The sequence below is a fragment of the Silurus aristotelis genome, assembly GCF_946808225.1.
Source record: "Silurus aristotelis genome assembly, chromosome: 21".
NCBI lineage: Eukaryota > Metazoa > Chordata > Actinopteri > Siluriformes > Siluridae > Silurus > Silurus aristotelis.
In genome coordinates, this window is record NC_139594.1 from 10,517,221 (window position 1) to 10,545,130 (window position 27,910).

The following is a 27,910-nucleotide window of genomic DNA, read 5'->3' on the forward strand; positions in this document are numbered from 1 at the left end:
ATGTATTGCAAATTTGAATAGATTTTTCAGACCGCCCTGCGGGACTGTGTGCTGTAAGTGATGTATGAGTTCTTGCACGTAATTAAAAACCAGAGTATAAAGACTTGAAAGACTTTAATCTTCTATCAGCATGAAGCTGATGGATTCACTTTACAGTGAGTGTCTCCACACAGACCTTGTAGGTGCACTTGTTATTTACTCACTCGGATGCGATGGATCTCGTCCATTCCCTCCCCCACGTGGACACAGACATGTCTTGGAGTGTGTGTGTGTGTGTGTGTGTGTGCATGAAATGTCTCGGTGTGTGAAGCTCAGAGCCGGTTGTTTGAGGCGGCTGCGGAGTAATGCTGAGCTTAGTGGAGTGGCTCTTTCCTCCCCGGTGGTGTATGGAAGCATTCTGAATAAGGTCTTGTTTGTATTCGAAGCTTTTAGCGAGGACGGAGAAATGAAACCTGCACCGCCTCCCTGGAGATTCCCCACTCCTCACCTCACACCCTAGGCTGTCTGAGCTTACTCTTGTTGTTTTTTTCCCCCCTCTTTACATGCGATTCATATACACAGTGCATGATTGTGCATGTGTGTAAAAGTTTGCTGCTTCCATGCTATAATTAATGCTATATTATAGTTCAGGATTTGACCTTTTTGTTGTAAACTGTGTCAGCGAATGTGTGAAAATGTCTGAATCTACAGCAGTTGTGTATTTTTGATTGCAAGAGAGCATCTAGCGCTACAGATATAGATATATGTACAGTGAGCCACCCACTACAGACATGAAGCTGATAGTGATACTGCAGAATGCTACCCTAGAACCCGCACACTAAAATGAACTATGTGGAGAAAAGTTTATGGACATCTGACCATACATATTTGCATATGTTTTTTGAACATATCATTCCAGATCAAGTCCACAATCGGTGTTATATTAAACTCTACTCTTCTGCGAAGATGTTCCCTGAGATTTTAGTGTCGTTGTGGAGATTTCCAGTTATTACAGTGTTGCATTTCTTAATACATAAATACATAATCACACATTTAAAAGGTATATAGTTAGAACAAATGTTATGGAACGTTTCAGAGACAAACTTGTTCCTATTCCCACTCATAGACATGATTTAACAATTATGCCAAAAGCCGTGCTGTAATTTTATTCTCTTTATATTATAAGCTTCGTTTCTAATGCAGAAACGTGGGTATATTATAAATAACCGATGCTCTGTTTTTCTAAGGGGAAGATTAATGAAAGAAGTGTTAACTGTCAGCACTTTATGGCAGTAAGTCTTTAGAAGTGAGAATTTTGTACTTTTTTGTTTTTGTCAGTAACACAACAAATGTCTTATTGTCTTCAAGAGAAAAAAAAAAAAAGGTTTGAGGTTTGAGAAGGAAAGACTGTTTATAGCTGCTTTGACGTAAATGATAACGGGAACTTACTTGTTTCGTGGAAGTTCCATAAAATTAAATGTAACTATAAATGGTGAAAAAAAAGCATGAAGTGCTGCTTAATAATACATGCAACATTGCAGTGTGGCGTATTTCTGTGCTGTGAGAGGAATAAATGACTTTAGGATGTTTAGTTATCTGACAAAAGTTCTCTCTGTAGTGATTGTTTTTTTTATTAAAAGTATGATTTATTCCTCTTATACCACAGCAATTTACTGGTAATTGCATTTGGTTACATTGCTCTGTTTCCACCCTTGACTTCAGACTCTAACAGAGTAGTTTCAGAGCCTTTCATTTTCCTCTAGTAATTTTCCAAACCTCAACCGTTGCCTTTCTTTAAAGATGGAGCTTTGAAGAAGCCACCTGTCACCTCAACAAGTTCTCTCTCCTCTCCTTAAGGAGGATGGGTGGTTACTTGTGCTATGCCCAACTTTCCATTTCCTGTGTGATGTCATGTGGATAGGGCACGTCACACTGGTCTGATTCAGCAGGCCACGCATTGCCCACCCCACCCCTGTCCCATAAAATAGCAGTATTCAGTAAGTGCACTAGAGTGTGGCTAAAGGGGTTTTTATTTTCAAAAGCTCTAATTACTGCCACTCAGTACCTGTATTGGCAGGGATATTGCTTTACAGATTTTTTTCTTTTTTCTTTTTCCACTGCCAGTTATATCAGAGTTTTGATACAGCACATGTTTTTTTGTGGTACGCCTTCAATTGCAGATTACACCTAGAAATTATAGTGTTGAGAAGTTGTTAGCATCACCCCTGCTTCAGTGCACAGCCACCCGCACTGTGTTTTAAAACAGCTGGATGCAGCTGTTGCCCAGGTTTTTTTAGACGGTTCGATGGCTGAGCGTTGCCCGGGTTTGTGCAGTCAAATCGTTTGTACCTCAGCTCATATCCCCAGAAACATAAGGGCTGACGGAAACTTTGAAAGGGCAAGATGAACAAAGATGGCCGGCAGAGCGTGAGGAGAAAGTGTGACTGACATCAAAGGAGCGTGGGTAGGAATCTGTGACTTTTCACGAAGTAACATAGAGAGTCGGGAGGTTAGGGTCGCAGTGTAGTATTAGTTCAAAGAATTAAGGACGATATCGGTGGGAAGTTTTCACAAGTTAGGCGTGGATGTGGATGTGCCTGAGAGAGACGGGTTAGTATATCAGTTATATATTATATATATTATATCTACTTTATTTAAATGTAAACACAGACACAATGTCTGTTATAGCTAATTATATATGCATTGACTATAACTATTTTATTTTTATTTAACTAATAAAAAATACATTAAATATTTATTTAGATTCATATAAATGTATAGGCCATCATTAGTTTCACAGTTTAATTCTTTTATTTCCTTTCAGCAAAATGCTGGTGATGTTTATCTGAAAAGTCAGCAAGAAATGAAAGTTAAATGACATGGCATTTTATTTTTTATCATTTATTTACTCATTGATTTGCTTTTATTTTAATATATTTCTTCCTTACTGGTGAAAAATGCCATTTGATGAAACTGTAGGGATCTTGGTGCTTCGTGGTGCTTTTGGTTCTTGATTTTTCCCCTGTACACCCTGTACATTAAATACACATTCAGCTTTGTGTATCCGAACTGGTAATGTACTTTTCAAATCTCATTTGTTATATAAGTTAGAAATGCCACCGCACGTAAACCCGCCGTTAAAGCCAGGAATTACAACCAGTCTGGACTAATTCAATTACAGCCTAAATTGTTATTTTCATTCTGGAAAAACTCTGTTAGAGCAGTGCAAATGGACAAAAGAAACAAAGATGAAGCAAATGTAAATGACCCAAACGAATGACGTCCCAAATGAGTCATGCTCTGAATTTACTTCTAGATTTTTTTTTATTGTTTAAGTCGTAGTCTTAATTCGATGAGCTGCTGCGTGTGTGGTGTTCCAGAGCACAACGGCAGATTTTGTAGTAGGCTGCTGAATGCTCCTTTAATCAGTCTTTAATCAGTATGGACCGAAAACTGTACTGCTGACTTCAAGGTCCACGTCAGCTAGCTGACCCTAATGAGACTGTTTTTTTGTGAGCTACACACACACACACACTGTCTCTCTCCAGCTCAGTGAGCGATCAATTGCGAGTTTGGGGGTCAGGAAAAATATTTGTGTTTCTTGTCAGTGGGGTTAAGCGAGGCTGCTGAGTTATGTTGGAAGTGGGCCGCGCTTTGTGCAAAAAACACAAGAATACAGGAGCAGCTCTATTTTTATAGGCTGTACATTGCACACCAGCAATGCGCTCTGCTGTAGGAACGTGAGCTGAATACAGACCAGACTTTTTTTTTTTTTTCTGCTTTGTTCCTGTAACGCTGTAATTGAGTCTGAGTGATGACAGTCAGGTAGACTGGGAGGTAAAAGCATGTAATGGATAACTTTTTTTGTTAGTTACTTTAAATGTTGCTCCAGCTCAAGACAAGTGATGCGCTGATGATGAACATCTCTCTGTTGTCTTCAGTTTTATGAATGTAAAAGTGTTTTTTTTTTTTTTGGTGTATTTGACAGTGAGGGGTTAAATATTATGCATATTGCTGAAATGCAAGGAGCTTTGTAATGGTGTGGTTATATCTTTATAGGATGCATTGTATAGTAGTGTACAGTAGTGTGTGTGTGGGGTGTGTGTGTGTGTGTGTGTGTGTGTGTGTGTGTGTGTGTGTGTGTGTGTGTGTGTATTTGTATATATACACACTTTATAGATAAAAGTTTGTGAACAGCTAACCACTGGATTCCTATATGCTTTTTGAACATCGAATTCACATTTAGACCTTAATTGCCGTTTTAAACTCCACTCTTCTGGGAAGATGTTCCACAAAATTTTTGAGTGTTCTTGTAAAGATTTGTGGTGATTTGTGAAGGGTGTTAGTAAAGTCAGATACTGTTGTAGGGTGAGGAGGACTGGGGCGTGTCCAATTAAAACGATTCATGTTAAATAGGACTGAGGTGAAAGGTCTATAGCAGACCACCCAAGATCTTCCACTTAAATCGATGTAAACCATGCCTAGGGGCTTTGTGATGCTGGAACAGGTTTGGGTCTCCTATTTAAAATGAATTTAATTCTATCACATTCAAAGACATCCTATATAATCGTTTGCCTCCAACTTTGTGGTAACAGTTCAGGGAAGATCCACACATGGTTGGAAAAGGCACATGTCCTAGTAATTTTGTCTGTGTAGTGTGTGTGTGTATATATACTGCATGAGATATCATTTATTATTATTAAATTATTACATATTATTACACACAAACTTCATAAAATCCTCACCACCGTCCATCTTTTTGTAATAGTAATGCCTTGTTTTCTATATGGATTGATAACACTCAAAGTCTTCTCTATGGCAATGCATTTAAGCAAAAAATGAAATATAAATTTTAAAAAAATAAACAAAAACATTGAAATTAGAAATTGTTTAAATATAGGTAAAAAAGAAATGATTTACATGTTCCAGGAAATCGAAATAAAATCTAAAACGTCAAAGACATCTACAGTGTCTCTGAGGGCATACTGTGATATCACAGCACTGATATTATCATTATATCTTTCAGACTCTGGTGTGTGTGTGTGTGTGTGTGTGTGTGTGTGTGTGTGTGTTTGCGTATATAAAAGCGGGTCTGTTTCACGGTGTGAACAGTGCGATGGAGATTATAAGTGCTGCCGGAGTGTGTGTACGTCTAGCTGTTGGACTTTGGGAAGCAGGAGCTGAAGCGGTTGATGTGCCTCTGCCACTCAGTGTCTTAGCAGAACCAATTTTCACAGTGCATGCTGGGAGGGGTGGGCAGCAGCACTGATGAAAAGCACTTTTCCTGCCTGTCCCTCATTTAGTACTGAGCTGGGATGACATGCTGGGGCTGTTCAGCCTGCTCCTGTTCCATCCTCCCTCTTCTCACTGTCTCCCTCTGTAAAAGCCCTATTCCTGAATAACAGAGCTCAGTCATTGTCCGGTCAAGCCTAATAACATCAGTCACATCTACATTATACGGAATACCCCCTCCCCTCCACCGCCCTTCCTTTTCTCTTTCTCTCACTCGCTCTCTATCTCTCCTTGCTTGTCTGAATGAGGCATCTTTCAGTCCTGATGCTGACAAGCCAGCACTAGTGTAGACCTGGCATGCTTCTCTCTATATTGACTATCAGAGGAGCTTTTAGCTGAATTGCTATACTCCATCTCTTTATCTATCTTTCTTCTTTCTTACTCTTATAGAAGACAGATTGTGAGTTCTGCTTTCCAAAAGGGCCTTTGTATTTTTTGTATTTCCATCTGTGCCGCATCCTTTTAGCCAGATGAAATCAACTATAATTGCATACAGTATTTAAAACTAACCCCTGCATTTTCTCTCCTACTAGAAAACTCCGTTGGAAATTCTTTTAAGTTTATATTCCACAATGCAGCATGCAATAATAAAGGGGCAAAGCCCTTCAAAAGTCAGAGAAACTGGGGAATAAAAGCTTTTGTTGATAAAATTATATATATATATATATATATATATATATATATATATATATATATATATATATATATATATATATATATATAAAAAAATCAATGATAATATTGTAATATCAGGGTTAAACTACATAAATGTATTATGCATCAATTGTATACTAAATATTTTATTGATCGGTAATTCGTTGACTAGTTTTCGAGGTGTTAGCCTTATTGGCTACCAGTTTGGGGAGGTGGAATTGGCCTTTGGATCTAAAGGTCATGAGTTTAAATCCCAGCTACACCAAACAATCACTCCTGAGGCCCTTAACCCCAAAACTGCTTAGTTTTATGAATAAGATAAATATAAATTGTTGGAATAGACCGTCTGCCAAAATTCCATAAATGTAAATGATAACTTGATGAGTAAACTTCTGGAAATCTTTTGAATCATCCAAGACTCTAAGAATGTTCAGTGGTAGCCATTAGGCCGTTTTTTTTTTTTTTTAGGAAGTGAAACCTAATATTTCTAAAGTTTCTTTCAACACTCTATGCTGTTGCTTTTGCATTGAAACCTTACATTACCTTTGCACAGACATCGTCCCAAGCTGTGCTGCTGTGCTTTCAGATTCAAACATGAAGATATTGATCAGTGGCAAAAGTCCAACCATAGCAATGAACCATTGTAAAATAACCAGAAGCTTTCTAAACCAGGTTTGATTTTCTTTATTATTTGTTTGCAGAATTTAGATTAGAATTTGGTTGCATTGACTTGTAATGGCCGAAGGGAGGCAGGAAGGCCAAGGTGCAAAGGAAATCATTTTGAATTCCAGGAGTAATATTACACACTCATTTACTTAAAGTTCAGATGATTTATTTACTGCACATTTGTGGATAGCTTGGCACCCGTTCCCCGTTCTATTGCTCTCCTTTTTATTAAAAAGAAAATAGGACAACGAATCATTGTGCAGGTGAAAAGAGCTGACCAAGCGGACCACTTAAACCGCATTAAAGTAATCTAGACCTCAGTTAGAGGAGTTTAAGCACCAGATATTTTCAGTTGAGTGATGTCTTTCCTTGGTGGTACACTAGAAAGTACTCACAGAGAATAGGAGTGAGTCATTTTAATGTGCATGCCTGAATGGTATAATATGGTGGAAAAATGCTTAAGAATATGTATTTAGTTTATTAGGAACACATGTACACCTGTTATCCAAGGCATCAATCATGTGGCAGCTGTGCAGTGCACAGAATAATGTAGATACAGCACATGACATCGGTTATCGTTCACCAGAATGTGGAGAAAATGTGATAGTGACAGTCTACATGGCATGGATGTCAGTGCCAGACAGGCTGGTTTGAGTTTCTTCAGAAACTCTGATCTTCTGGGATTTTCCTACACAACCGTCTCTAGAGTTTACACAGAATGTTGCCAAACACAAACAAACAAACAGTAAAATATCTACTGAGTGCTTGTTCTGCAAGGGGAAAAAAAAAAAGTTTAAATCTGAGAGGTCAGAATAGAACCGTTTAGACTGACAGAAAGGCGTCGTAATCCAGACTTTTACAACTGTAGGGAGCAGAAAAGCATTACAAAATACACAACACGTCAACATGAGCTACAACAACAGAAGACCACATCGGTTTTGGCATAGGAATCTAAGGCCGCAATGGCCACAGATTTACTGAAACTGGACAGTTTTGAAAAAGTGCATACTATGGGGACACGCACGATGTGATCATCGACTGTAAGACTGGTTGGTATTAGGACCTGTACTAATGTATATACATGCTTTTGCTTGAGATTGACATGTCTTTCCATTCTTATCCTTTCTTTCTGTGTACAGGAGAGTTCACAGCTGCTGTCGATGCCGCCACTGCAGCTTTACAGCAGCCGACACCACGTCCCTGCTCGACCACTTCAACTCAGTCCATTGTCAAGAGTCCAGTGAACCAGGCTCTGCCCCTGCTAATGGTTGCTCCGCCCCCTCCACCCTGCGCATTAAAGAGGAGAGTAAAAGCGACCTGAAGCTCTACAGCCTGGTGCCCCCAGAGGCCAGACCCGCCGAGGCTGTCAAAACTGAAGCCCCCGATGAGAAAGAGAAGGAGAAGTCTTGGCCTGAGGCTCGAGGAGGGACAGAGCAGCAAATCCAGGGCATGCTCTGGGTTCCCAAGGAGCGAGTGGGAGAAGTGCTGCGGGGAAGCCCTGCACCGTTCCCTCACGTTACACTAGGGTTGCTGAGCTCTCCCTCAGTCCCACAAGAGCAGCAGCAGAAAGGTGCAGCTGTGCTCAGAGACTCGCCGGGCCTGGTGTTCAGCCTCGGCGCAGACGCTAAGGGCTACCTGCAGGGGACGCCAGCAGGTACAGCAGCCGAGAAGCCAGGGCAGCAGTACCCCAGCTCAACAGAGGGCAAGAGTGCCAAGGAAGAGTCACAATCACTTCTACGGGTAAGCTCCTCTACACTGTCCATCTGTCCGTCTGTTTGTCTCTGCCTTTTGATCCAAATTCTTTCCCTAAATGATTGTGTGATTATCCATCTTCTCCAAACATTTGACGGACAATGTGCGCATGGTATTGTGTACACAATGCCTGGCTGTTCTGGAAAGATTAACAGTCACATCCCATAACAACGGCAATCAGTTATTTCTCTCCAGCATTCACCTCAAGCTGGGTATTTTGTTTATAGAAACCAAGACGTTCTATTTTCTCTTTTGCTCTCTTTCTTTTATAGTGTGTTTGTGTGCAAGTTTGTTCCCACTAGGTTTCATCGAGGTTAGTTGTTTGCGTTTACAAATTGCTGCTCTCCATTTCCCTTTACATAGGGTCCTCCTAATTGAAAGAGGTACCTAGAGTGCAGAAAACACGCTGATATGAGCGTTCCACAACGCAAGAAAAAAAAAACAAACATCGTGCGGTCTTGTTTTGGCCTTTACAAGGATGCACGCTCGAGAAAGCGCGATGCTCAGACGTACTGCGTTTGATTTGTGGATAGTCCACGATGCACTCCATTTACATCTCAGCACCAGGGAACATGTCGTCTTTTGATCATGTGCTTCCGGTAGCCAGCCATACGCAGGTGTACTTCTTGAATTTCTGTACTCTCACCACGCAGGAGACAGTTTTATCTTCAGTTGCTTTTGTAAGTCATCACGTAATTCGCCATAACTTATTTTACTGGGATATCAGTTCTATGTAACGCAACACTAACTACACATTCACGTACAAGCGAGTGTTTTCTCCCTTTCAATTAAACGAGATAAGAACACGCACTCACAAGGAAAAGAATTATGGCAACAGCTTTGCAATTAGCTAACAGGGTGGCTGCACTGTGACGTTTGTTAGATGTCTGGAGGAGCTATGTGTGAATCTATTCGTCAATACTCATATCTCTATCGCTCTTTTTGTTGTTCCTTAATCCAGTGTGCTAGCATGAAATACCTGTGTGTAAATCTTCCTGCAGACTCAGTGGCGTCTGTATGAATAGGGTGACGATATCGCTCTGTCACAGTGGTTACAGAGTCATTAAGTCAGGTTTGACGAGTTTTATAAACATGTCTGGTGCGGTGCGCTAATAATTAAACAGCAGTGGGGCTGTATGTGGAGTCCCTATCTGTTGGAAGACGAGCCCTGAGATGCCAGTAGACTTACACTAACTTGGTTCCTCAAAGTCATTTATGCAACTGACCCATGATCTAATTTTCATCTGAACAACACGTATGACTAACTGCATGACCCGCGTGTTCCTCAGAAAGTGCGCTGGTCTAAGGAAGAACTCTCATCGCTTCCCCTGTCCAGTCCCAGAGCCTATCCATGTTTTAGTCAGACTCTCTAAAACTGGGTCTTTAGCAATTGCGTCCCAGTTCGGTTTCTCACTTTCTCCACTTTAGACTCCATTGTCCGCTGATTAAACGGCTTGGCTCAAAACGAAGGGCAATTTGCTGAGAAGAAGCAGCCAACCAGTGCAAATAGGATGATCAATCACTTTTTAGTGCACTTCTAAAGTAACCTTTTTAGTGTACTCCTAGCTAAAAGGCAAATAAATAAATTGTCTAGGATTAAAAAAAAAAAAAAAAAAAAAAAAAGGAGTTTTGCACCTCAAGCTGAAACTTTTAATTCATTATGCATTATACAGAGTATATGACCATGCATTGCTCCACACTATAACCTAACTACTGCTTAATGAACTCCTAAAAATCCTTTCCAAATATCCTGCTGCCATTTCTCACTCTTGAAGCTGTCGCTCCATTGTAGTTACAAATTCATAGAAGTTACTTAAGAAAAATGCTTTTAGTGTAAATAATTAGTAGATAGTAGCCTGACAGTTTAATGACTTCAGATGGATATTAGGAATCCCTGTGTACAATTAGAATGATAAAATCAACCAGTCAAGTGGTAAATTTTTATTTACCGCAGTTTGTCGCAGTGCATATGAACAGTTCGAGTGAGCGTCTTGGAGAGATAGGTGTGGTTCAACTGAGCTTTACCTGTGTACGTAGAGGTAAAGACATAAACAAGGAAATGAAAGAAAAAGAAGAAAAAGAAGAAAAACAAACACCCTCTGTGACTTTGAGTTGCCCTAGCTCTGTATGTCTGCCCAGATGGTTCCGGAAGAGCGAGGCTCGGGTGTGGTGCTCTCTGTGGTTAAGTCATTAGCTGAGGCGTGTCGCTGAAGCATTGGAGCGCGGGTGGAGGCTCCGCTCCAGCTTTCAGGAAATGTTGAATCAGATTTTTTAAATTCTTTTTTTTGTGCCAGCATGGGCCTAATGGGACTCAGAAGAGGTTTAAGGTCCATCACAATATTTTTGAAGTTACCATGACTTAGCGTGTGAGTCACCGTCACACTTTATAATACCAGGCTCAATAAGGGAGGGGCCCTGCACCAAAGAACCGGAAGAACCCGGTCTGGAGCCAGGATTCGAGGAGAAGCTCTGCAGGCGTGAGATGAGAATGCCTGTGTTTTACTCATTGAGGGATTAGAATGTAATAAGTGAGCAGATAAGAGATTCTATGATGAGGCTTGTCTCAGTCGGCATTCAAAGGGAAATGGTGACGTTTTGAAAGAAAGTTGGAATCATTTTTGGAGCTTTGGATAAAAACTGGTGTAATTCAGATATAAGATAACATGCAGGTATTGGTTGGGCTTTTGGACGTTTTTCAGCCAGACACTTTCCACATTGAACTTTTTTCTCTATTTATTCATGGGCTTTTTGAAACTCAAGTTCATCCTGGATATCAGCCCTGGCTTAGGCACAATGAGTAACCAAACCATCATGCAGCTTCTGGTTTAGAGGACCTAATTTATTCATCCCTGAAGGACTCTTCATTAGAAAACAGACTGTTGGCTTTTAATTTTGTTTTGTAATGCCAGTGTTCTTGCTCATTATTGTTTGTTCGTTCGGATTCTTGATCCCAATCTCAGTGCTAGTGTGGGCTGTGATCAAATGTTTTATTTGTTTCTGCTGATAAAATGAAGTTGTTCTATCCATACTGCACATCACTGATTCTGTTGCTTCTCCAGATGTCCTTTTTTTCCCTTTTTTTCTTTGTTTTCTCTCCTGAGTTTGTGATAGATTTGGGAGCTTTTTTTCTCATGCTCTGTGCTTCCTCTTAGAAATATATGCATTTAGGATCGATCCAACCACCAGGCTACCTCAAAACAACCAGCAAGTTCCATTTTCCTTAATTCACAGCCTATTCATATTGCAAAAGAGAGTTACGCAAACAGTTCGCATGGGCATCCCAGTGTGGCAATATCAAAACTTCCCCCTAGAAAGTACTGGAATCATTAATTTAGATTCCAAGGTAGGAGTTTCCTTTAAATGATGATGAATCAGTGGGTAGGTTGTCATGGCAACCAGGCAGCAAGCCTTAGTGATTGTGCAGGCTAAGCTGCTGGTGACATCTGACTTGATCATTTCCTCAATTGCAGTGTGCATAATGAAATACTCTGCCTGCTGTTCATACAGCCTTTTAAAAAAGAGAGAGAAAAAAAGTTCCAGTTTCAGTGTCGATGCTCTGTAACGATGTGGTTTTACTCTGTGTTTTGCTCCCATGATCCACTGCATAGTGTACATATTTTGTGCAGATCGCATAATTGGATGAATTGCTGTGTATCTTGATTTTTGGAAAACGAATTCCCCATAATGGACTATGGAGATCATTAGCAGATGTGTTTTTAAGATGCTTTTACATGCGACTGCATCATAGTTGTCTGCCAGGTTAATTGTCCTCTAAAACAATGACAAGTGTTTGTTGCATCCATGATGTCTAACCATTGACTATGTACTGCATTAAAGAATGTGTGTTCATAAACCTATTGTAATTTCAACAATGAAAATGATCCAGTACAGCTCTCTGGACAGCTAAACTGGTCTCCATAAAACAACAAAGTGTATCTCTCTGCCTGGGAATGCAACCGACTTCAGCTTTACCTATAGACCGTCAGACTGTCAGAGAGAAGTTAAAGATTTTTATGATTTAGAAGTGATTTGTCATCTGAGTCCTGTTTATGATGTTTAATCTTCACAGTTCACCTTCTTTTAGTATTTTGACTAAGGTTTCTATTTGTCCTACGAACATTACAAGTGAAACTGCTTAAATAATGGTTTGTCACCATTCATTTCTTTGTACTGTTTAGGGTGAGAAAATGAGGTTGGAAAAAGGGCAAAAAAAAAAAACCCTAAAGGCAACATTGTACTACTTTTTTTTTTTTTGCCTCAAAAGTACTCTACTGTAAGTCAATCAAATGCAAAGGTTACATATGCTGCAGTAAAAGTTATTTCCCATCAGCAGCAATTTGCATCAGACTATCAAATGACAAAAGATTTTCTGTCTTATAGACCTTACAGTAAAAAAAAAAAAAAAAAAAAAATAGTCATGAATTTTCCATTTTCTGGAACCTGGGCTGAAAGATTTCCCCAGTGAGGCGTCAAGAGCTGGCCTTCGGCCTTAAAGACTTCAGCACGGCCCGATTACAATCTGTTTGAGTCATATTGACCAAGAGTGAGTGTGCAGACATGTATGAGGTGTAGAGCTGGCTGGGAGCTGACTCTGGGGTCCGTCCCCACTCTCATATTAAGATTACTCGTCTTCATGTGTGGTGACCTCCAGTAAAGTCTTCTGCTCTGCATTTCTCTGTGCTTTTTTTCTCATTTAGAAGCTTCTCCAGCCTGCTTTTAAACTTTGATAAAGGCCCAGGTCAGGCTTGCTCATGTGAATGAGACTCAGCAGTCCAGATATCCCAGTGAACACAATAAGTCACTTGTGCTGTGTTTGGATTTCCCACTTTTTCTCCAATTTCTTTTTAGGTCTGCATTTGGAGAATAAAATCATAGTTTGCGTAGGTGACTCTAGCCCCGGCATTTAGTTCATACTTAATATGCAGCTGAGATAGACAGGAGGAGCAAGAAGGAGGGACAGTGGGAGGGAGATGAACCCTGATGTGCAGCCTAATGAAGAAGTGTCTTGCTTATTACTTTGGAGAATAGGAGAGTGACAAGTAGAGGTGCCTGAGGATTTGTGGGACAGCACAAACAAACGCATGAGAGAGGGACGAGCCGAGTGCCTCCTCCCTGCTGAAAGAGCTTTCTGAGTGCCGTAATGAAAGCCACTGTTTGGGGAGGCAGGGATTCAGTGGTGAAAGTAGAGAGTGTAAGGCGTTGAGCTTATTCTCCGGTGGTGGCGAGGTGGAAGAGGAGGGGCAGAGGCCTCTAAACAAACACAAAAACAGCAGCAGCTGTTGCTAGCAGCAGGAGAATGCTTGATTACCTAGCGGACTGCGACTGAAGCAACATTGCACCGGGCTCTTGTGATGTAAACAGTAGGTATGGAAGACATTCCAGCTGCACCAGATCTGGTCTCATTCTCTCACTTTGGTTGCTACAGGGTGACAAACTCTCTGATTGGCTACTGTGACGCTGGGCCTGTGTGCTGCACCTTCAGATTTTAGAAGGACCTCTATAAGTAAGCTCAGCATTGAATGGGAATGTTTAACTATGCTGTAGACAGATGGTGGTTTCCTGGAGGGTCTGTGCAAGGCTAAATAGCATTTCCCACCTCCTTCACCTTATTGCAAGCTCTGGAGTAGTGTTGCTACTAGCTCTCACACCCTGCCAGGACTAAGGAGGGATGTTCTGCCCACTGCAGGCCCCAGGCACAAAACATATCACCAGCCTCGAGAGCCTGTGCTCCTGTTTGCCTGCAGGTGAGAGGGAATAGCTTGCATGGTGTCATCTTCTCTCGCTGATCCCCACAACACCAATTAATTTTCCTCAGTCAGCTTTCAAGCACCTGGGCTTCTTTCTAAAGACAAGCGTCAACTATAAACTTTTGCAAAGAAGTGAGAAAATCAGCAGTTTTGCAGTTTTACAAAAAAAAAAGGCCATAGGTGCCGACACAATTATCTGCAGCATTAGAGGAATAAGAGAGGACTCGCAAGAAACAATAAGATGCTTAAATTGAGGTTCTAATAACTGTGACATTTCACAGTCAATACTTCTTCAGACACTATTGTTTGTAGCTGTGAGGCATGTGGGTGGCAGTGTTTAGCATTGCAGCCTCATAGTTCCAGGCTTCCCAGTTTGATCCAAAGCTCTCATTGGGTTGTGCATGTCCTCTCTGCATCTCTATGGGTTTCCTCCATACTCTTTGGTTTTTGTTTCATCTTCAAAAAGCATTATGGTATCTTGATTAGTTGCAGTATTATAATGAGTGTGTGAATGTGTGTGCATTGTGCCCTTGATCTGATGCATATTCACATCTTGTGTCTCTTGTTTTCATCGATCTTTTTTTAAAGAAGTTGAGGATGATTGCTTGAATGGCTTGAATTTTTTTTCCTGCGCACAATTTACAATCCATACACATACACACATCTTTTTTGTTTCTTACAGCTTCAGTTTCAGTATAGAACATACCACTGATACCTGAAGACTACCGACTGCCTTTTTATATATTTTTTTTTGCAAGCTAGCAATAACAATGTATAGATGACCTGCGCTCCATTTCCCACTTTTCTTCGCATTACAACTCTGTCTGCTCTGCTGAATTTAACAATTTAACAATCTACAGACCATAAAGAGCTCTACTGCATTTCTTTATTATACTCCTAATATATTTGAGCTCTCTAACTGGAACACTCAATCAATTAAAAAGGTCCTGATCTTAAAGGAGAGAATCAAAAGCAATGCAAAAAGAGATGTGCTGTAATAGAGGGAAAATTCTCTCTCACCTGGCCTGAAACCAAATCCATTATCTTTGCCATCATGGTCCATTCGTCCATGCATCACATTAAATCTTATTTTGCTTTGATGGAGTGCAATGCATGTTTTTAGAACTATAAGGTATTTAATTATCTTTTTATTTTTGTTTCCCCTTTGAATGCGTCATTCTTTGTAGAAACGATTTGTACACCTCTGCACACTCTCTACCCTCAGTTCTGCCAGGCGAGGAATTTGGCACAAATCGATTTCCACCCTACTAAAGATGAATCCGATTTGTCAAGTATAAAAATAGCATTTTCCCGATCAGTGCTGTTTGCTATTGAGAATAACAGATTCCGTTACTACATGCTTCTGACTTTCTGTTTAGTTCTACCTGTTTCTCTTTTCTTGCCATTTTTCCTGATTGGCTCACAGACAGACCAACTCCAGAGCAGGAAGTTCGAGCAGATGTTTGTAAGCTTTGTTCAAGGTCTGTCCATTTAAAGCACAAGCCACAGGATACAGGGTGGATCTCTTGGCCTGACTTGGCACATAACATTTTGGAACACTAGTGTTTTATAATACTTTATTGTGGTTTACTGACCAGGGAGACATGAAATAGAGGGGTTTGATGAATTGATGGCCTCACTGGTTATGCTGTTTTGTTGCACTTGGCATGTATGTTGGTCAGCTGGCCTTTGAGCGAGTGCACTTCACTGACAGAAAAAATACTTGGATTATATTTTTTGGATCAAATCAGTTGGGGGGGTTCTCTAAATGAGTTAGCAGTAATTGACTATCTTAGCCTGGAAGACATTACCTTGTTTTGTAGCTGGATCAGCAGCGAGGGGGGGGCACTTAGGTGCTGATGTGCTTTGTGATCTGAACTGGGGACTGGCTGGTGTTCAGTGAAATCTTTGTGGGATAAAGTAAGCTTCAAAATGATTGCCATTCTTGATAACAATGGTTTAAAAGATGCATGAAAAATGTTTTGCGGTTAGTTTGCTTAATATTCAGACACTAAAAATGAGAAAAAAATCGATTCATTCAACAACATGTCTTCAAGGGAAATAATAACTTAATATGTGCTATTAACAAATCAAAGTGTGATACTTATTGGCAGTTTTGCATGTAAAACCTTATTCATGTACATAATATGACAGCTCTGAGTTCTGTAAAGCCCTTCGCTTTTAATACTTAATGATATTTGAGAATGCAAAGCAAGGAATCAGAGAGCAGCCCTTAATATAGAATATCTTCAGATCCTCCAGGGTCCTAGGTCACTCCTTTTGCTGTTATCTTCAGCTCACACCACAGGTTTTTAGTGATGTTTAAGTCAATGGGAAATCCATGTCATAGGTTTAATGCATTTGACATTGAAGCATTTATGTATTGTTTTGACATACGGGTCTAGTTTTAGCTTTTTTAGAGACAAATGTCATTGTATGTCCAGGTGTTTTTGATGCTTTGTATCTTAACAAAATGTTTTTGTATTGCGCCACTCTTTTTTTTTGCTTTTACTCCAAACCTACCTTAGGTGTTTGTAGCCAGCATGCTCTATTTCGGTCTCATCTGACCATAGAGCCTAGTTCCAGTCAAAGTCCCAGTAGCGTTTAGTGAACTCCAGGTGCTTACATTTGTGGTTACATGAAAGTAAAGGCTTTCTGTTGGCACACCTTCCAAATACAGTACTTTGAAGGTGCAGAAGTGGCATCTAAATGTAGATTTGGAGACAAAATGTACAATTTTCTGCAAATTCTCCATACACAGTGAAATCGTTGCCACACTTGCATCCTCTTCAATTCAGGTTCACAGTCTTGCCATTTGTTCATTTTTAGACGTTTATGTTTTTTGAAGTTTTTATTCAGATTGATTAGTGATTTTAATTGAATGACTTTGGACTTTGTGTCATCTCAGGTTTGTACCTCAGTGAAAAAGGACGTCATGGATTATTGCTCAAGAGGTACTTTCAGACGAACTTGCATAAATAGGAATGTTCTCCAGTTATATTTTGTTACAAAAAAATATCGCAGCTAGCCATTAATTGTATATTGAAATTGAAGTATAGATTTGGCTTATAGTGTGATTTCCAGTGTGATTTAACGCCGAAGACATTTTTACATAGACTTTTTTACGCGCCTTTACCGAGGGTGCCAATAATTCAGGCTCTGACTGGAGCTAAAGATGCAACGAAACGGTTTACAGGACGCCTCAGTTGAGATAGACAGCAGCGCTACTCATTTAGAAGTACTCTGTTCTGAACAAATATACCAGTGTTACCCTCGATTTCCAGGCAACAGTATGGTTCGGATGTTGTGGACCACCAACGTGGAACAAGCCCTGCCATGTTGGACCAGAAATCAAACACAATATTTTCTTCTAGTGAGTGAAATTATTGTAAGACCAGGCCAGAGTGCTTGCTATGAGTCAGATGTTCTTCTGCCATGCAGCATCCATGCTTGCAATCAAATTCCCTTTATTTGCACTGTATGTAGACAATTGTTGGAATCATGAACGGTCTGCTGTCAACATCCTGATGTAACTCAATTATGCTGGCTGTATGGTGGCCCTTAATTGAGCATGAAGGCATAATACACTCCTTCTCACCAACACCAGCATTGTACACATCAATCTGCCACATCATCTAACAGCATGCCACGCTAGCGCTCTGTGGGAGTGTGCTCCTGTATTTTGATAGCACCCTTAAATGGCAGTGTAAACAGTCTTTAACCTTTGGCAGTATTATTTTATTTTTCCCCAGGACCTTGAACACATGCTTGGTGCTTTATTATTTTTTCCTCATGTGTTTCTCTGTTTGCTTCTTTTTCTGTTTTTTCTTTTTCTTGTGTGTGTGTGTGTGTGTGTGTGTGTGTGTGTGTGTGTGTGTGTGTGTGTGTGTGTGTGTGTGTGTGTGTGTGTGCTTACATTTCCGCCACCATGTATCCCAGTTCTTTGTGTACTTAAGCTCGCTGGCGAGTGCAATTGCTCCTCAGTCAGGAAGTGGCAAAGCTTTGTGTCATTTGCAACCAAATTTTGGAGCGCAGTGTCACATTTTACAGACAACAAAATAGACTAGAGCAAGAGAGAAGGAGCGAGAAGAAAGAGAGCGATTTGAGTACCTGCCTCACTCTGTGGGCCAAGAGGTAGGGCTGTGGATGACCTCACTGTTTGAGGGGGTGGATTACAGTGAGCCGTTTCAACCACCTTCCAGGACGCCCTTGTTTATTTTTGTCTGTGGGATGATGGGAAATTTGACTGCTGCAGAAACAAACTGACACCCCGGTGCAGCCTGCCTGCCAGGCCAGACCAGCCTGGGCGGGGGTGTGTGTGTGTGTGTGTGTGTGTGTGTGTGTGTGTGCGTGTGTGTGTGTGTGTGTGTGTGTGTGTGAGTGAGAGAGAGGCTATGTGTGTATGCTCTGTTTCTGGGGTTTGGCTGTTCTGCACCGCAAGTATAATGGAAAAGATGGCGAGGCCATGTGCAAAGTTTGTTGTTCCATGGGCCATAATGGTCGATCTGTGTTTAAAGTTAAAGCAGAGTAATTGGAGGTAATTTGTCTGTGTGTGCATGTGTGTGCATGTGTGTGCATGTGTGGGCGTGTGTGTGTGTGTGTGTGTGTGTGTGTGTGTGTGTGTGTGTGTGTGTGTGTGTTTGTTTGACATGATCACCTTCTTGTCCCTCTAAAATCTAGGCTCTCTCCCAACAGTCCCTTTCATACAGTGTTTGCTTAGAAGGAACAGCTTTCCTTACACTTTGCAACTTTTCACAGCTGCTGATTATTTTAATTGCGTCTTCGTTTTTAACGTGTGAAATAAACCGCTGTGTCATTTTCCATCTCGTTATAGTTCTCGCCAGGAACAGCTCAAATGTCAGGAAGAAACAATATGTTCACCTTGTTCCTTATATGAAATGTATGATCACACCCTTTTTGATACAGCTGTAAGCTAATGGCAAAATTTAACAAGGCTTCCATTTACCATCCAGCTCTGATAGCAAACTGGTGTAAACAGCAATAATAATAATACATGACTGTATAGGCCCTCAAGCTGATACACTTAATGAATAAAAAAGGACATTGCATGATAATAATTGCTAGCATATTAATGTAGTCTTAACATCCATGTATGTGTATATATATATATATATATATATATATATATATATATATATATATATATATATATATATATATATATATATATATATATATATATATATTCCTGAGAATAGAATAAACCACATCTGACCATCTCAAACATATGAGGTGCCAATTCTTTCAATAATGTGGCTTTAAACAAATCACAATATTTTCTGTGCATGTCCTTTTTTCAGTGCACAGAAAAAAGGACCATTGCTCCTGTTGGATGGAGATATGATTGCCTTCTGAAACAGAATGACACAGGAGGATTTTACAGTTTATATATATTTACTGACGATTTAAAAATCACAAAAGAGACTGTTGAATGTGGTGAGTAAAAAGCTGAGCTTAGTTAAACTCTGCAATTACAAACTTCTCACTGTTGTTGTAGCATTCGCTCCAGATTAGATGTTGGATGTACGTGTTCATTTTATTCATTTCGAAGCCATGTGCTGAGTATAGGGGACGCATACACATTTCATTTCGAATTAGCAACTTGAATAAACATAGTGAAATCTATACTAGTAGGTCATTTTTGCAGTATACCCGATACCTCCAACCTCCAACCTGATCTTGTCTTACTGTAGCCTAAAGAATGGAATATGGAAATGTGCACTGCGGCTTGTGTATGTGTGTTTGTTTTGGGAAGTAATCTAGTTTAAGTGTGGTATTGCATTACTACTGATAATTGAAACCAGTCGATTCCTCCCATCATACACAGACATTCTCAGTCAGTGGCTTAAGAAAGATGGATATATAATTTGCAGATTTTCCAGAGGCAACAGTGTTACTTCTCTTCAGAGGAATTGACTACAGAGTAAAATGTAAATTACAAGCTTTCTGATGTTACATATCATCACAGTTCTGTTCGAGTTCAAATACAAAATAAACAGCTTTAACGCTTTGTCTGAAACAAACTAAAAACATATTTCAAAATTTGCATGGTATTTGAATACCTTGATTATTTAATGTGTAGTGACGTTTGTGATTTAATCACTTAAGTGGTGTGGACATTTTTGTTTTGTTATCTGTATTTGGTTAAGTGTAGTGTTTTTTTAAATGGCGATGATCAGTTCAAGTTTAGATTCACATACTGTGAATTTTTTATTTGACTAAGATGCAGCTCTGATTTATATAGCTATTGACATGACCACTGTACACCAATATGATTAATGTACGCACCCAAACAACACACGTGTACTGGTGTTTTTATTAACACATGGCTTGAATTGCAGAGTGTTTTATCACACGTTCCTCACACACAGGCCCTGTTTTGCGTATGGAGACCCCATTAATCGTGTTTGGACCTAACTGACCTGAGGAAAGTCTTATGTAATATTGCATGTAGAGTCAGGACAAAATTCGAATTGACAGATCATTAAAGACCATGCCTTAGGGTAATGGGAAAACCACTGCCCATGAAGTCTGCCACTCAAAATATAGACCCACCCTCCTAATCCTGCCAGAATGATCCAGGTGGCCCTAATAATCCAAGACTGTTGGTAAGAAGTGGGATTAATTAGAAAATGTACATGAATTTTGCATTTCATAGCTTGCTTGATTGAAGCCAGTGGTTTACCTGCACTCCTGTATTGAGAACGCTGGTAGCCGTCTTAACAGACTCCGTCTTTTTTTTGTTTACATTCCTTGTTGTCTTGTTCCCCCACATGCATAAAGAGTTTCTTGGTCTATAGTGTCAGACAGTGGCTCCTAAAGAGAGGGAGAATGCCTTGCGTGTAGATGACTCGTTGCGCTCTGTGCCCGGCTGCAAATGAACATCTGGATGGCATATTGGTTCCATGTGTGAAAATGAGATCAGCTCAAATAATGACCAGACTCCAGAGAAAGGCGAACGCACGCTGGCTCTGATTTGCTCGACAGCCCAAATTGGCAGCACCTTGCATAATTAGGGAGCAATTGGCTGAGATTAGATGGGCTTCAGACCCTGACCAATCATTAATTTGGAGCCTCGTCTCTAAGCCCCTCCCTTATTCTTTACCCCCATGGCCCCCTCCAGCATTTATAAAAGCGCTATCAGCTGTTAGCTATTTGTCAGAACTCCTACTCCTACCAACCCACCCACCTACTTCTGCACAGGCCTTAATTGTTTTAGACAAACAAGCAAGCTTGTGGCTTAGGTTTTTTTTTTACACAGGAAGACATGATTACTTTGATCTATGCAATATTTCTTAGCAGGGCCTCAGAGCTATTTACTAAAGACATTTATTTACAGACAGTGGAGAGGCTTAAAATGGACACTTAGACTGGCGCGGAATGAAAAACACTGTACGCTTTAGTGGTGGACTGATGGTAAACATTTTTATTTTGGACAATGCTGTGTTTCATCGACAGTTCCGTTGGTGTTCTGAGATGCACATCGCATAATATCAACTCGAATGCTGATGCCAGCTGCTATGGTTCATTAGGTGTTACTACCTCTTTTAGCAAAGGCGAAAACTTTACCTCGCCACTGTTGAGCAGCAGAATGCAAGTAGTAATCTGATGCGACTGTGATGGCCGGTTGCCTGTTCTCACTATCTGGCAGCACAAGCACCCTGATGTATAAGCAGTCAAGACGTGGGGATTATGGTTGATGGGAACAAGGCAATTTTCAGGAAGTGATAAAGTGGAATACATCTGATTGTTTGCAGCACTCGGTTTGGAAAAGCGATGGTGTGAATTAACAGGCAAGAATAGATTACATTTCGCTTCTGCTCGCCACATGGAGCCGCGCTGAGACGAGATGAAGTGGGGAAGTCCGTGTGTGTGATTGTACATGTGTGTAAACAGCTTGCAGGCAGTCACCGTTGCAATTACGGACATGAGTACAAGCGTAATCACAGCAAGATGGACCCACAGCAGACCGCCACTGACGACATAGAGGTCTAGGTTACCACCTCTTGCAGCATGTGTCAGCACATGTGGGAGCTCAATCAGCGATTGTATTTTGTATTCTGCGAATCTTGACATTCATGAAACTCAGACATTGAGAATGCTAAAGAAGTGCACAGGGTGAAATGAACAACATGTTTTGTGTGTGTTGGTTTTTTTTGAGGGGGGTGTTGGACAACGACACTGCAATATGGTAACCACCTTCACCAGTCTGTCTGCTTCTCTCTACCTTTTCTCACTAATCATTTAATCCTGCACAGCCTCTGGGCCAGAGGGCCACACCTTTAACTGTGCCTTTGTGTACGGAGTAATAGTCAGGTAATAGCATGCTCGTACTCGTTTTTTTTCTTTTTTGAGTCTGTTTCTCCATGTGCGTCTTCCTGTCTTTTTTTCATAACAACAGGAAAAATCTTTACGTTTTGTCTCTTGGTGTCCATTTCCAATTGTCTCTCAGTCCCTCTTATCATTCTCTTTGGCTTTGTTTACAGGGTAGAGAGAGAGAGAGAGAGAGAGAGAGAGAGAGAGAGAGAGAGAGAGAGAGAGAGAGAGAGGAAGAAGAAGAAGAAAACAGGGTTTTGTTATTAAGAGATGCTTTTACGGAGGAATGTGTGTATTAGCTGTAGATTGTTTCTTACTAAAAGCTGATCTCCCAGACTTTTGGGACATGGGCTTGGTCTTGGTAAATGAAGATGGTTAGAGAACTCTTGCAGTCTGTGCGAATTCACCAAACTTCCACAGAGATTTGGATATGATTAATTCTCCCAGTATGATTTCTCATATAGCACTGATTTTACCTAATAGCACTGATTTTACCTAAGCAAGAAGTGTGACAAATAAATATATATAAAATATTAATATATATATAAAAACACATTTTTCTATTGTACTTATTCCCTGTAAATCATTTGTAGCTGGTGTATATATTTTTTTCCTTTTCCTTTGAATTTGATCAATTATTTATTCAGTTGAATTGAATTACAAGAGACATTCCATAGATTCCATTCCATTCCCCGTGTAGCTTTGCTATCTGTTTGGCTTGCATAGATGCCATTCAGATCAATATTTTGCTTTCTTTTATGGACTTTCGAAACCCAGAATGAATCAACATTGCGAGATGAAATCAGCCTTATGCACCTGTGGCACACCCTGTAAGTAGCCTCATTGAGAGACAAGGTGAACTGTAAACAGAAAAAGACATTTAGAGCCAATATTCAAGAAAAAAAAATAACGGCCTATTGGGATTACTGAAATCACACAAAAGCCCCTCTGTTGTAAATGAAATTACATCCCAAAAAGATCCTCGTGGATTTTCTTGGAGACTTGTATGTGGCTTTGAGAACAGGATCAGCTTGTTTTCCTGGTAATGTCTGCCCAGTGATTTCCCACAGCAAGGCTAGAAACTGGTCCATCATACAACATTTCTTTTTTTCTTCCTTTTTATTTATATAGTTTATCTAGTGTAGGACTGAAACTGTGTTTCTCTTTGGGAGGTTCTATTTTCTGCTACTGTCTGCCACATAACTTCTGGCTTCTTTATTATATGAACACCTGGGCAACTCTTAAGTGATGTTCACAAATTATGTTTTTAGTATGAAATTTAGCTTCTGGAGGCAAGTTTATATGTGTTGACATACTAGGTAGGTTGACACTGCTGTCTTTTCATCTCATTTCATTTCAGATTCTTAGACCGCACCCCATCCACGTGGTACGAGGGCATTACGGATTGCTTGAATAAGCATCAAAATGCCAATCATATGCCTAATTCTTGACAGTACCTAGATCTCAATGCAGCTGAATACCTATGAGTTAATGACCCAACACCCTACTAAGTCATTTTATGTTGCGCTTGTTCAACTGTACATATATTTGTTTTTAAGATATTTTTGTCATGTTGTTTTTAAGCGTTTTTGATGTCCTGTATGTGCATTGTATAGCTATCCCTTCTTGGGTAGGTATAAAGTATAGTTTTATTATTTCCCAAGGAGAAAGTATTCTAATAAGCAGGAGCTGGAAAATAGTTATAATCCAGTCGAAATTGCACACATGAAATAAATAGCATTGAAGAAATGCTTTCTGTTTTTTTTTTTCACTTTTGCGCTGTTGGCAGGCCTGGGAAGCCAGACTCTACACTTTAAGCAAGCCAGACTCTGACCCTCCAACAGAAGTTTTCGCGAAACTTGTAAAAATTCATTTGAGAACAAATGTACTCGCTATATTTTTGGCATTCCATCCTATTCGAGCATGTCGGCTTTGGAACGTGCAAAGGTCTAAAATCATGGTGTTCATTTTCAATTTTATAGGGGGCCTCATTAGGGACTTGTGTGTTTTTACAAACAGGTTGTTCATGGCTACAGATGTTGAGCTTCCTCCATGTTCGCTAAGCTTGGCCCATGGGCTTGTACTAACTCGGACTGCAGTCGCATTTTCAGAAGACGTCATTTCCTGCCTGTCGAAAACAAATCACCATTGGAGATTTTTTCTTTCCTAGTATTTGTGCAGACAGTGTAAGAGTATGCATTTTGAAAGAGAACATATCTATGTGAAACTGTAAAAGTTGGCCATGGAGTACAGTAGTCCTCGGATTCTGTTTGGGTGTGGTCTACTGCTCTGGTAGTAAAGAACTCTAGGCACAGCTGTGTGTGTTTGTGAGGTCCGAAAAGAAGGCTGCCATTAATGCGATGCCTGGAAAATCTTAACAGGAAAAAATAGGTCCAGGTGCTCAGGGCCTTTTTTGTTAACTGTTTTCTGTAACTTTTATTTTTAACCTCATTGTTGTAGAGAGGGGGACGAGCGCTGGCTGGTATCCTGCGTGCCATTCTTCAATACAAACATGTTCCCTCTACCAGGACACTGAAGCATAGCCTTTCCTTATGTATTTAACAGCTCATGTCATATTTTAAACTCCCCCTAAAAGCTTTTCAAGATGATAGGACAGGACTCATTTGATCCTGTACACTTGTCTTAATTTCAGGTTTGAAGTCATTTTTTCATTGCAAGCTGCTCACATGGTGAAGGCACTTGGCTTGCTCCACTTTTTCTCCTCAAGGCAAACTCATCACAGATGTCCCCCTCATGTCTTGGTTGTGACTGTGAAAATGAGCATACTGAGGGCTGGCATCACACTCTGCTGTGCGAGGACATTTTCATTCTAACATTTCGTTTGAACTGACCTATCAGGTCATATTAACTCCATTGATTGCAGTTTTAAACTAGTCCTATTGATTAGCCATGGCAGTGCATCATAAGAGCTATCCTGCATCTGCACTGCTATGGATACGAGAGAACCGAGCAAGTCAAGTGTACTCTATAATTAGTTTGCACAGTCAGCTGACCCTCTCATTAGGAGTTGAGAGCTAAAATTTGATGAGAATTTGATTTGTGCCATTGTTTTTAGATCAATTGAAATAATTAGAAAGGTTTCTCGTACAGTAGTTGAGCCAGTTGATAAAAGGAATGATGTTCCACATGACAAACTTCAGTCAAGTCTGTCTGACTGTAAAAATAACCATAATTAGCAGTGTCAGGATGTGTTTTTTCAGATCTAGTAGGCGTACTGATTTTTTTTTTTTCCCCCAGCAGTTTCTAATCTAAAATTTTTCCAAGTGCCTGTGTCCATTCTCTCAGGTGACTGGAGCCCTGTATGAATATGGATGTCCATGTGTCCTGTCCCAGCCGACAGCAGGCTACTCATTTCTCACGTTTCCAAAAATGGCATACTCTTCCATCTTGGCCTGTTCTCCAACAGCCACTAATGGTCTCCTCTTTTTTTTGTGCTGTGTGCTGAGATAGCCGTCTGGCTGAGACTGAGCAGGGTTTGTAACTCCAGGCCAGCTCCTGCTCAGTGAAGCAGAAGAGAGAAAGAGAGAGAGAGAGAGAGAGAGAGAGAGAGAGAGAGAGAGAGAGAGAGAGCAGGGGCAAGAAGTGGAGAGGGAGACGGGGCTGGATTAAGCTCAATCGAATGGATGAAAACCTGGTGGATTTCTAATGAGGTGTTTGCCAGGAATCTCAGAGTAATTTCGTGAGAGTGTGGCTGTGCAGGTTTAGAAGGAAATAGAGCGCGTTTTTTTCCGGCATGGAGTATGACTGGGTAGCTTTAGCTCTGTGGGTACGGCCATGCCGGGTCAGAATCAGGCCTTCTTCCCTGTCTTTCGCCGCTACGGCGTGGATGTGCATATGAATCCTATTCGGAGCCGCAACGAGTCCAAACGTGTGAGTGAGTTAATCTGGTCTAACAGACACTTTTAGCCTGGCACTTTCCTACACATATTCAAGTCTCCATTTGTGAGCTGTAAGCTCCCACTCAAACTCTCTGTTCCTCTGAGTTGTTTACGTGTACAACAAAATATATTTCCAGTCAGGTGCTCAAACAAAGGCACCTAGTGTCACTGAAAAGAGACTGTGTGTCCTAGTGTTGTTTTCCATCTTCAGAGTTTGCACTCATTATAATAAGTGTGTGTGTGCGAGTGTGTGTGTGTGCACCACAAAGTAAATTCTTCACAATACCCTTAAGGCCAATGCCATGGCAACAGGGCAGCTTACCAGGTTGACGTTTTGGACTCAAATCTTGGTGACAAATCTTCTTTCTCCCTCTCTCTCTCTCTCTCTCTCTCTCTCTCTCTCTCTCTCTCTCTCTCTCTCTCTCTCTCTCTCGCGCTCTCTCTCTCTCTCTCTCTCTCTCTCTCTCTCTCTCTCTCTCTCTCTCTCTCTCTCTCTCTCTCTCTCTCTCTCTCTCTCTTTCCTTTCTTATCATTTCTTATGCTGTGCTATAGAGCATACTTTATACCCTACACTACCTGCATCCAATTTATTTTTTTGTTTGTTATACTTCTAGTCACTATTTTTTTCTCTCCCCCACCCATTTTCTTCTTCAGTCTGGTTCTCTTTCTTATATTTTCTGTTTATTTTTTCTTCATTCTCTTTTCAAACTCAAACCATGACTGTCACACATACCATTAACTTGCAGCCATATTTTATCGGTATAGGAAAAAAAATGCCCTGTGGTATTGAATCTAAAGCTGTTTCATGCCAGACAAGACATGCTGTTGAAAGCAGTGTTTATATTCCTCTAAAAATCAAATGAGAGGCTGATTTCTCCCAGCACTGTGGCCTGGTGGGCTCCAAATATGCTTGTGAAGTTGGCAAAATGGCATCTGCTGACTTCAGAAAAGGTTGAGTTTGTGCTTCATTTTTTTTCCTTTTTAATAATGTTAGATATTTTTTAATCATTATTAGATTTCTGTCTTATTAGCCTGCACGGCAACACTTATGTTGAACATGCATTTAGATGAATTGTTTGCATATGTTGTTTATACTATGTTTAATACTGTACCAGATTACATTTGAAGGAAGTTTCTCTTAAGCCTTATTTAATAGTTATTACACACATTTACTGAAACCTGCTATTCATTATTATTACTTTTTCTTACTTTTTTTTCTGAGGAAACCCTAAAAAAATGATTGTTGTGGGCATGTTTATGTAACTCCTAAGAACGCTTAAGATCTATACTTGAGAAGCACAGGACCTTCATGATTACTGTTAATGACCCATGAGTCTGCACTGTTGCTCAGGTCTCAGGCTCGAATGTTTCATCGTTTACATTGGACAGTCACCTTGGCTAAACTTAGCAGGTTAGAATGAATTTCGTTCGGGCCCGCCTATTTACAGAAATGGGAAGGCCCAAGGTAATCAAACAGCCTATTCAAAGCAATGTGCACATTTTCCATCTGTTCCAGTCAGCCTAAGCAACATGAGCATTTGACTTGCCTCAAATTATAACCAGGCCTGAAGTATCACTGTCTGT

The 27,910-nt window shown here is 40.4% G+C and overlaps 1 protein-coding gene across 5 annotated transcripts in view; it reads left to right on the forward strand.

Annotated features, from left to right (window-relative positions):
* The window catches only part of trps1 (trichorhinophalangeal syndrome I), a 96,705-nt gene that overhangs the window by 31,759 nt on the left and 37,036 nt on the right, over positions 1-27,910 (forward strand). For all 5 annotated transcript variants that reach the window (XM_083524029.1, XM_083524027.1, XM_083524030.1 and 2 more), the window contains one exon: positions 7,731-8,331. In XM_083524029.1, the coding sequence (XP_083380155.1) occupies positions 7,731-8,331 (601 nt within the window). The remainder of the gene's footprint in view (positions 1-7,730; positions 8,332-27,910) is intronic.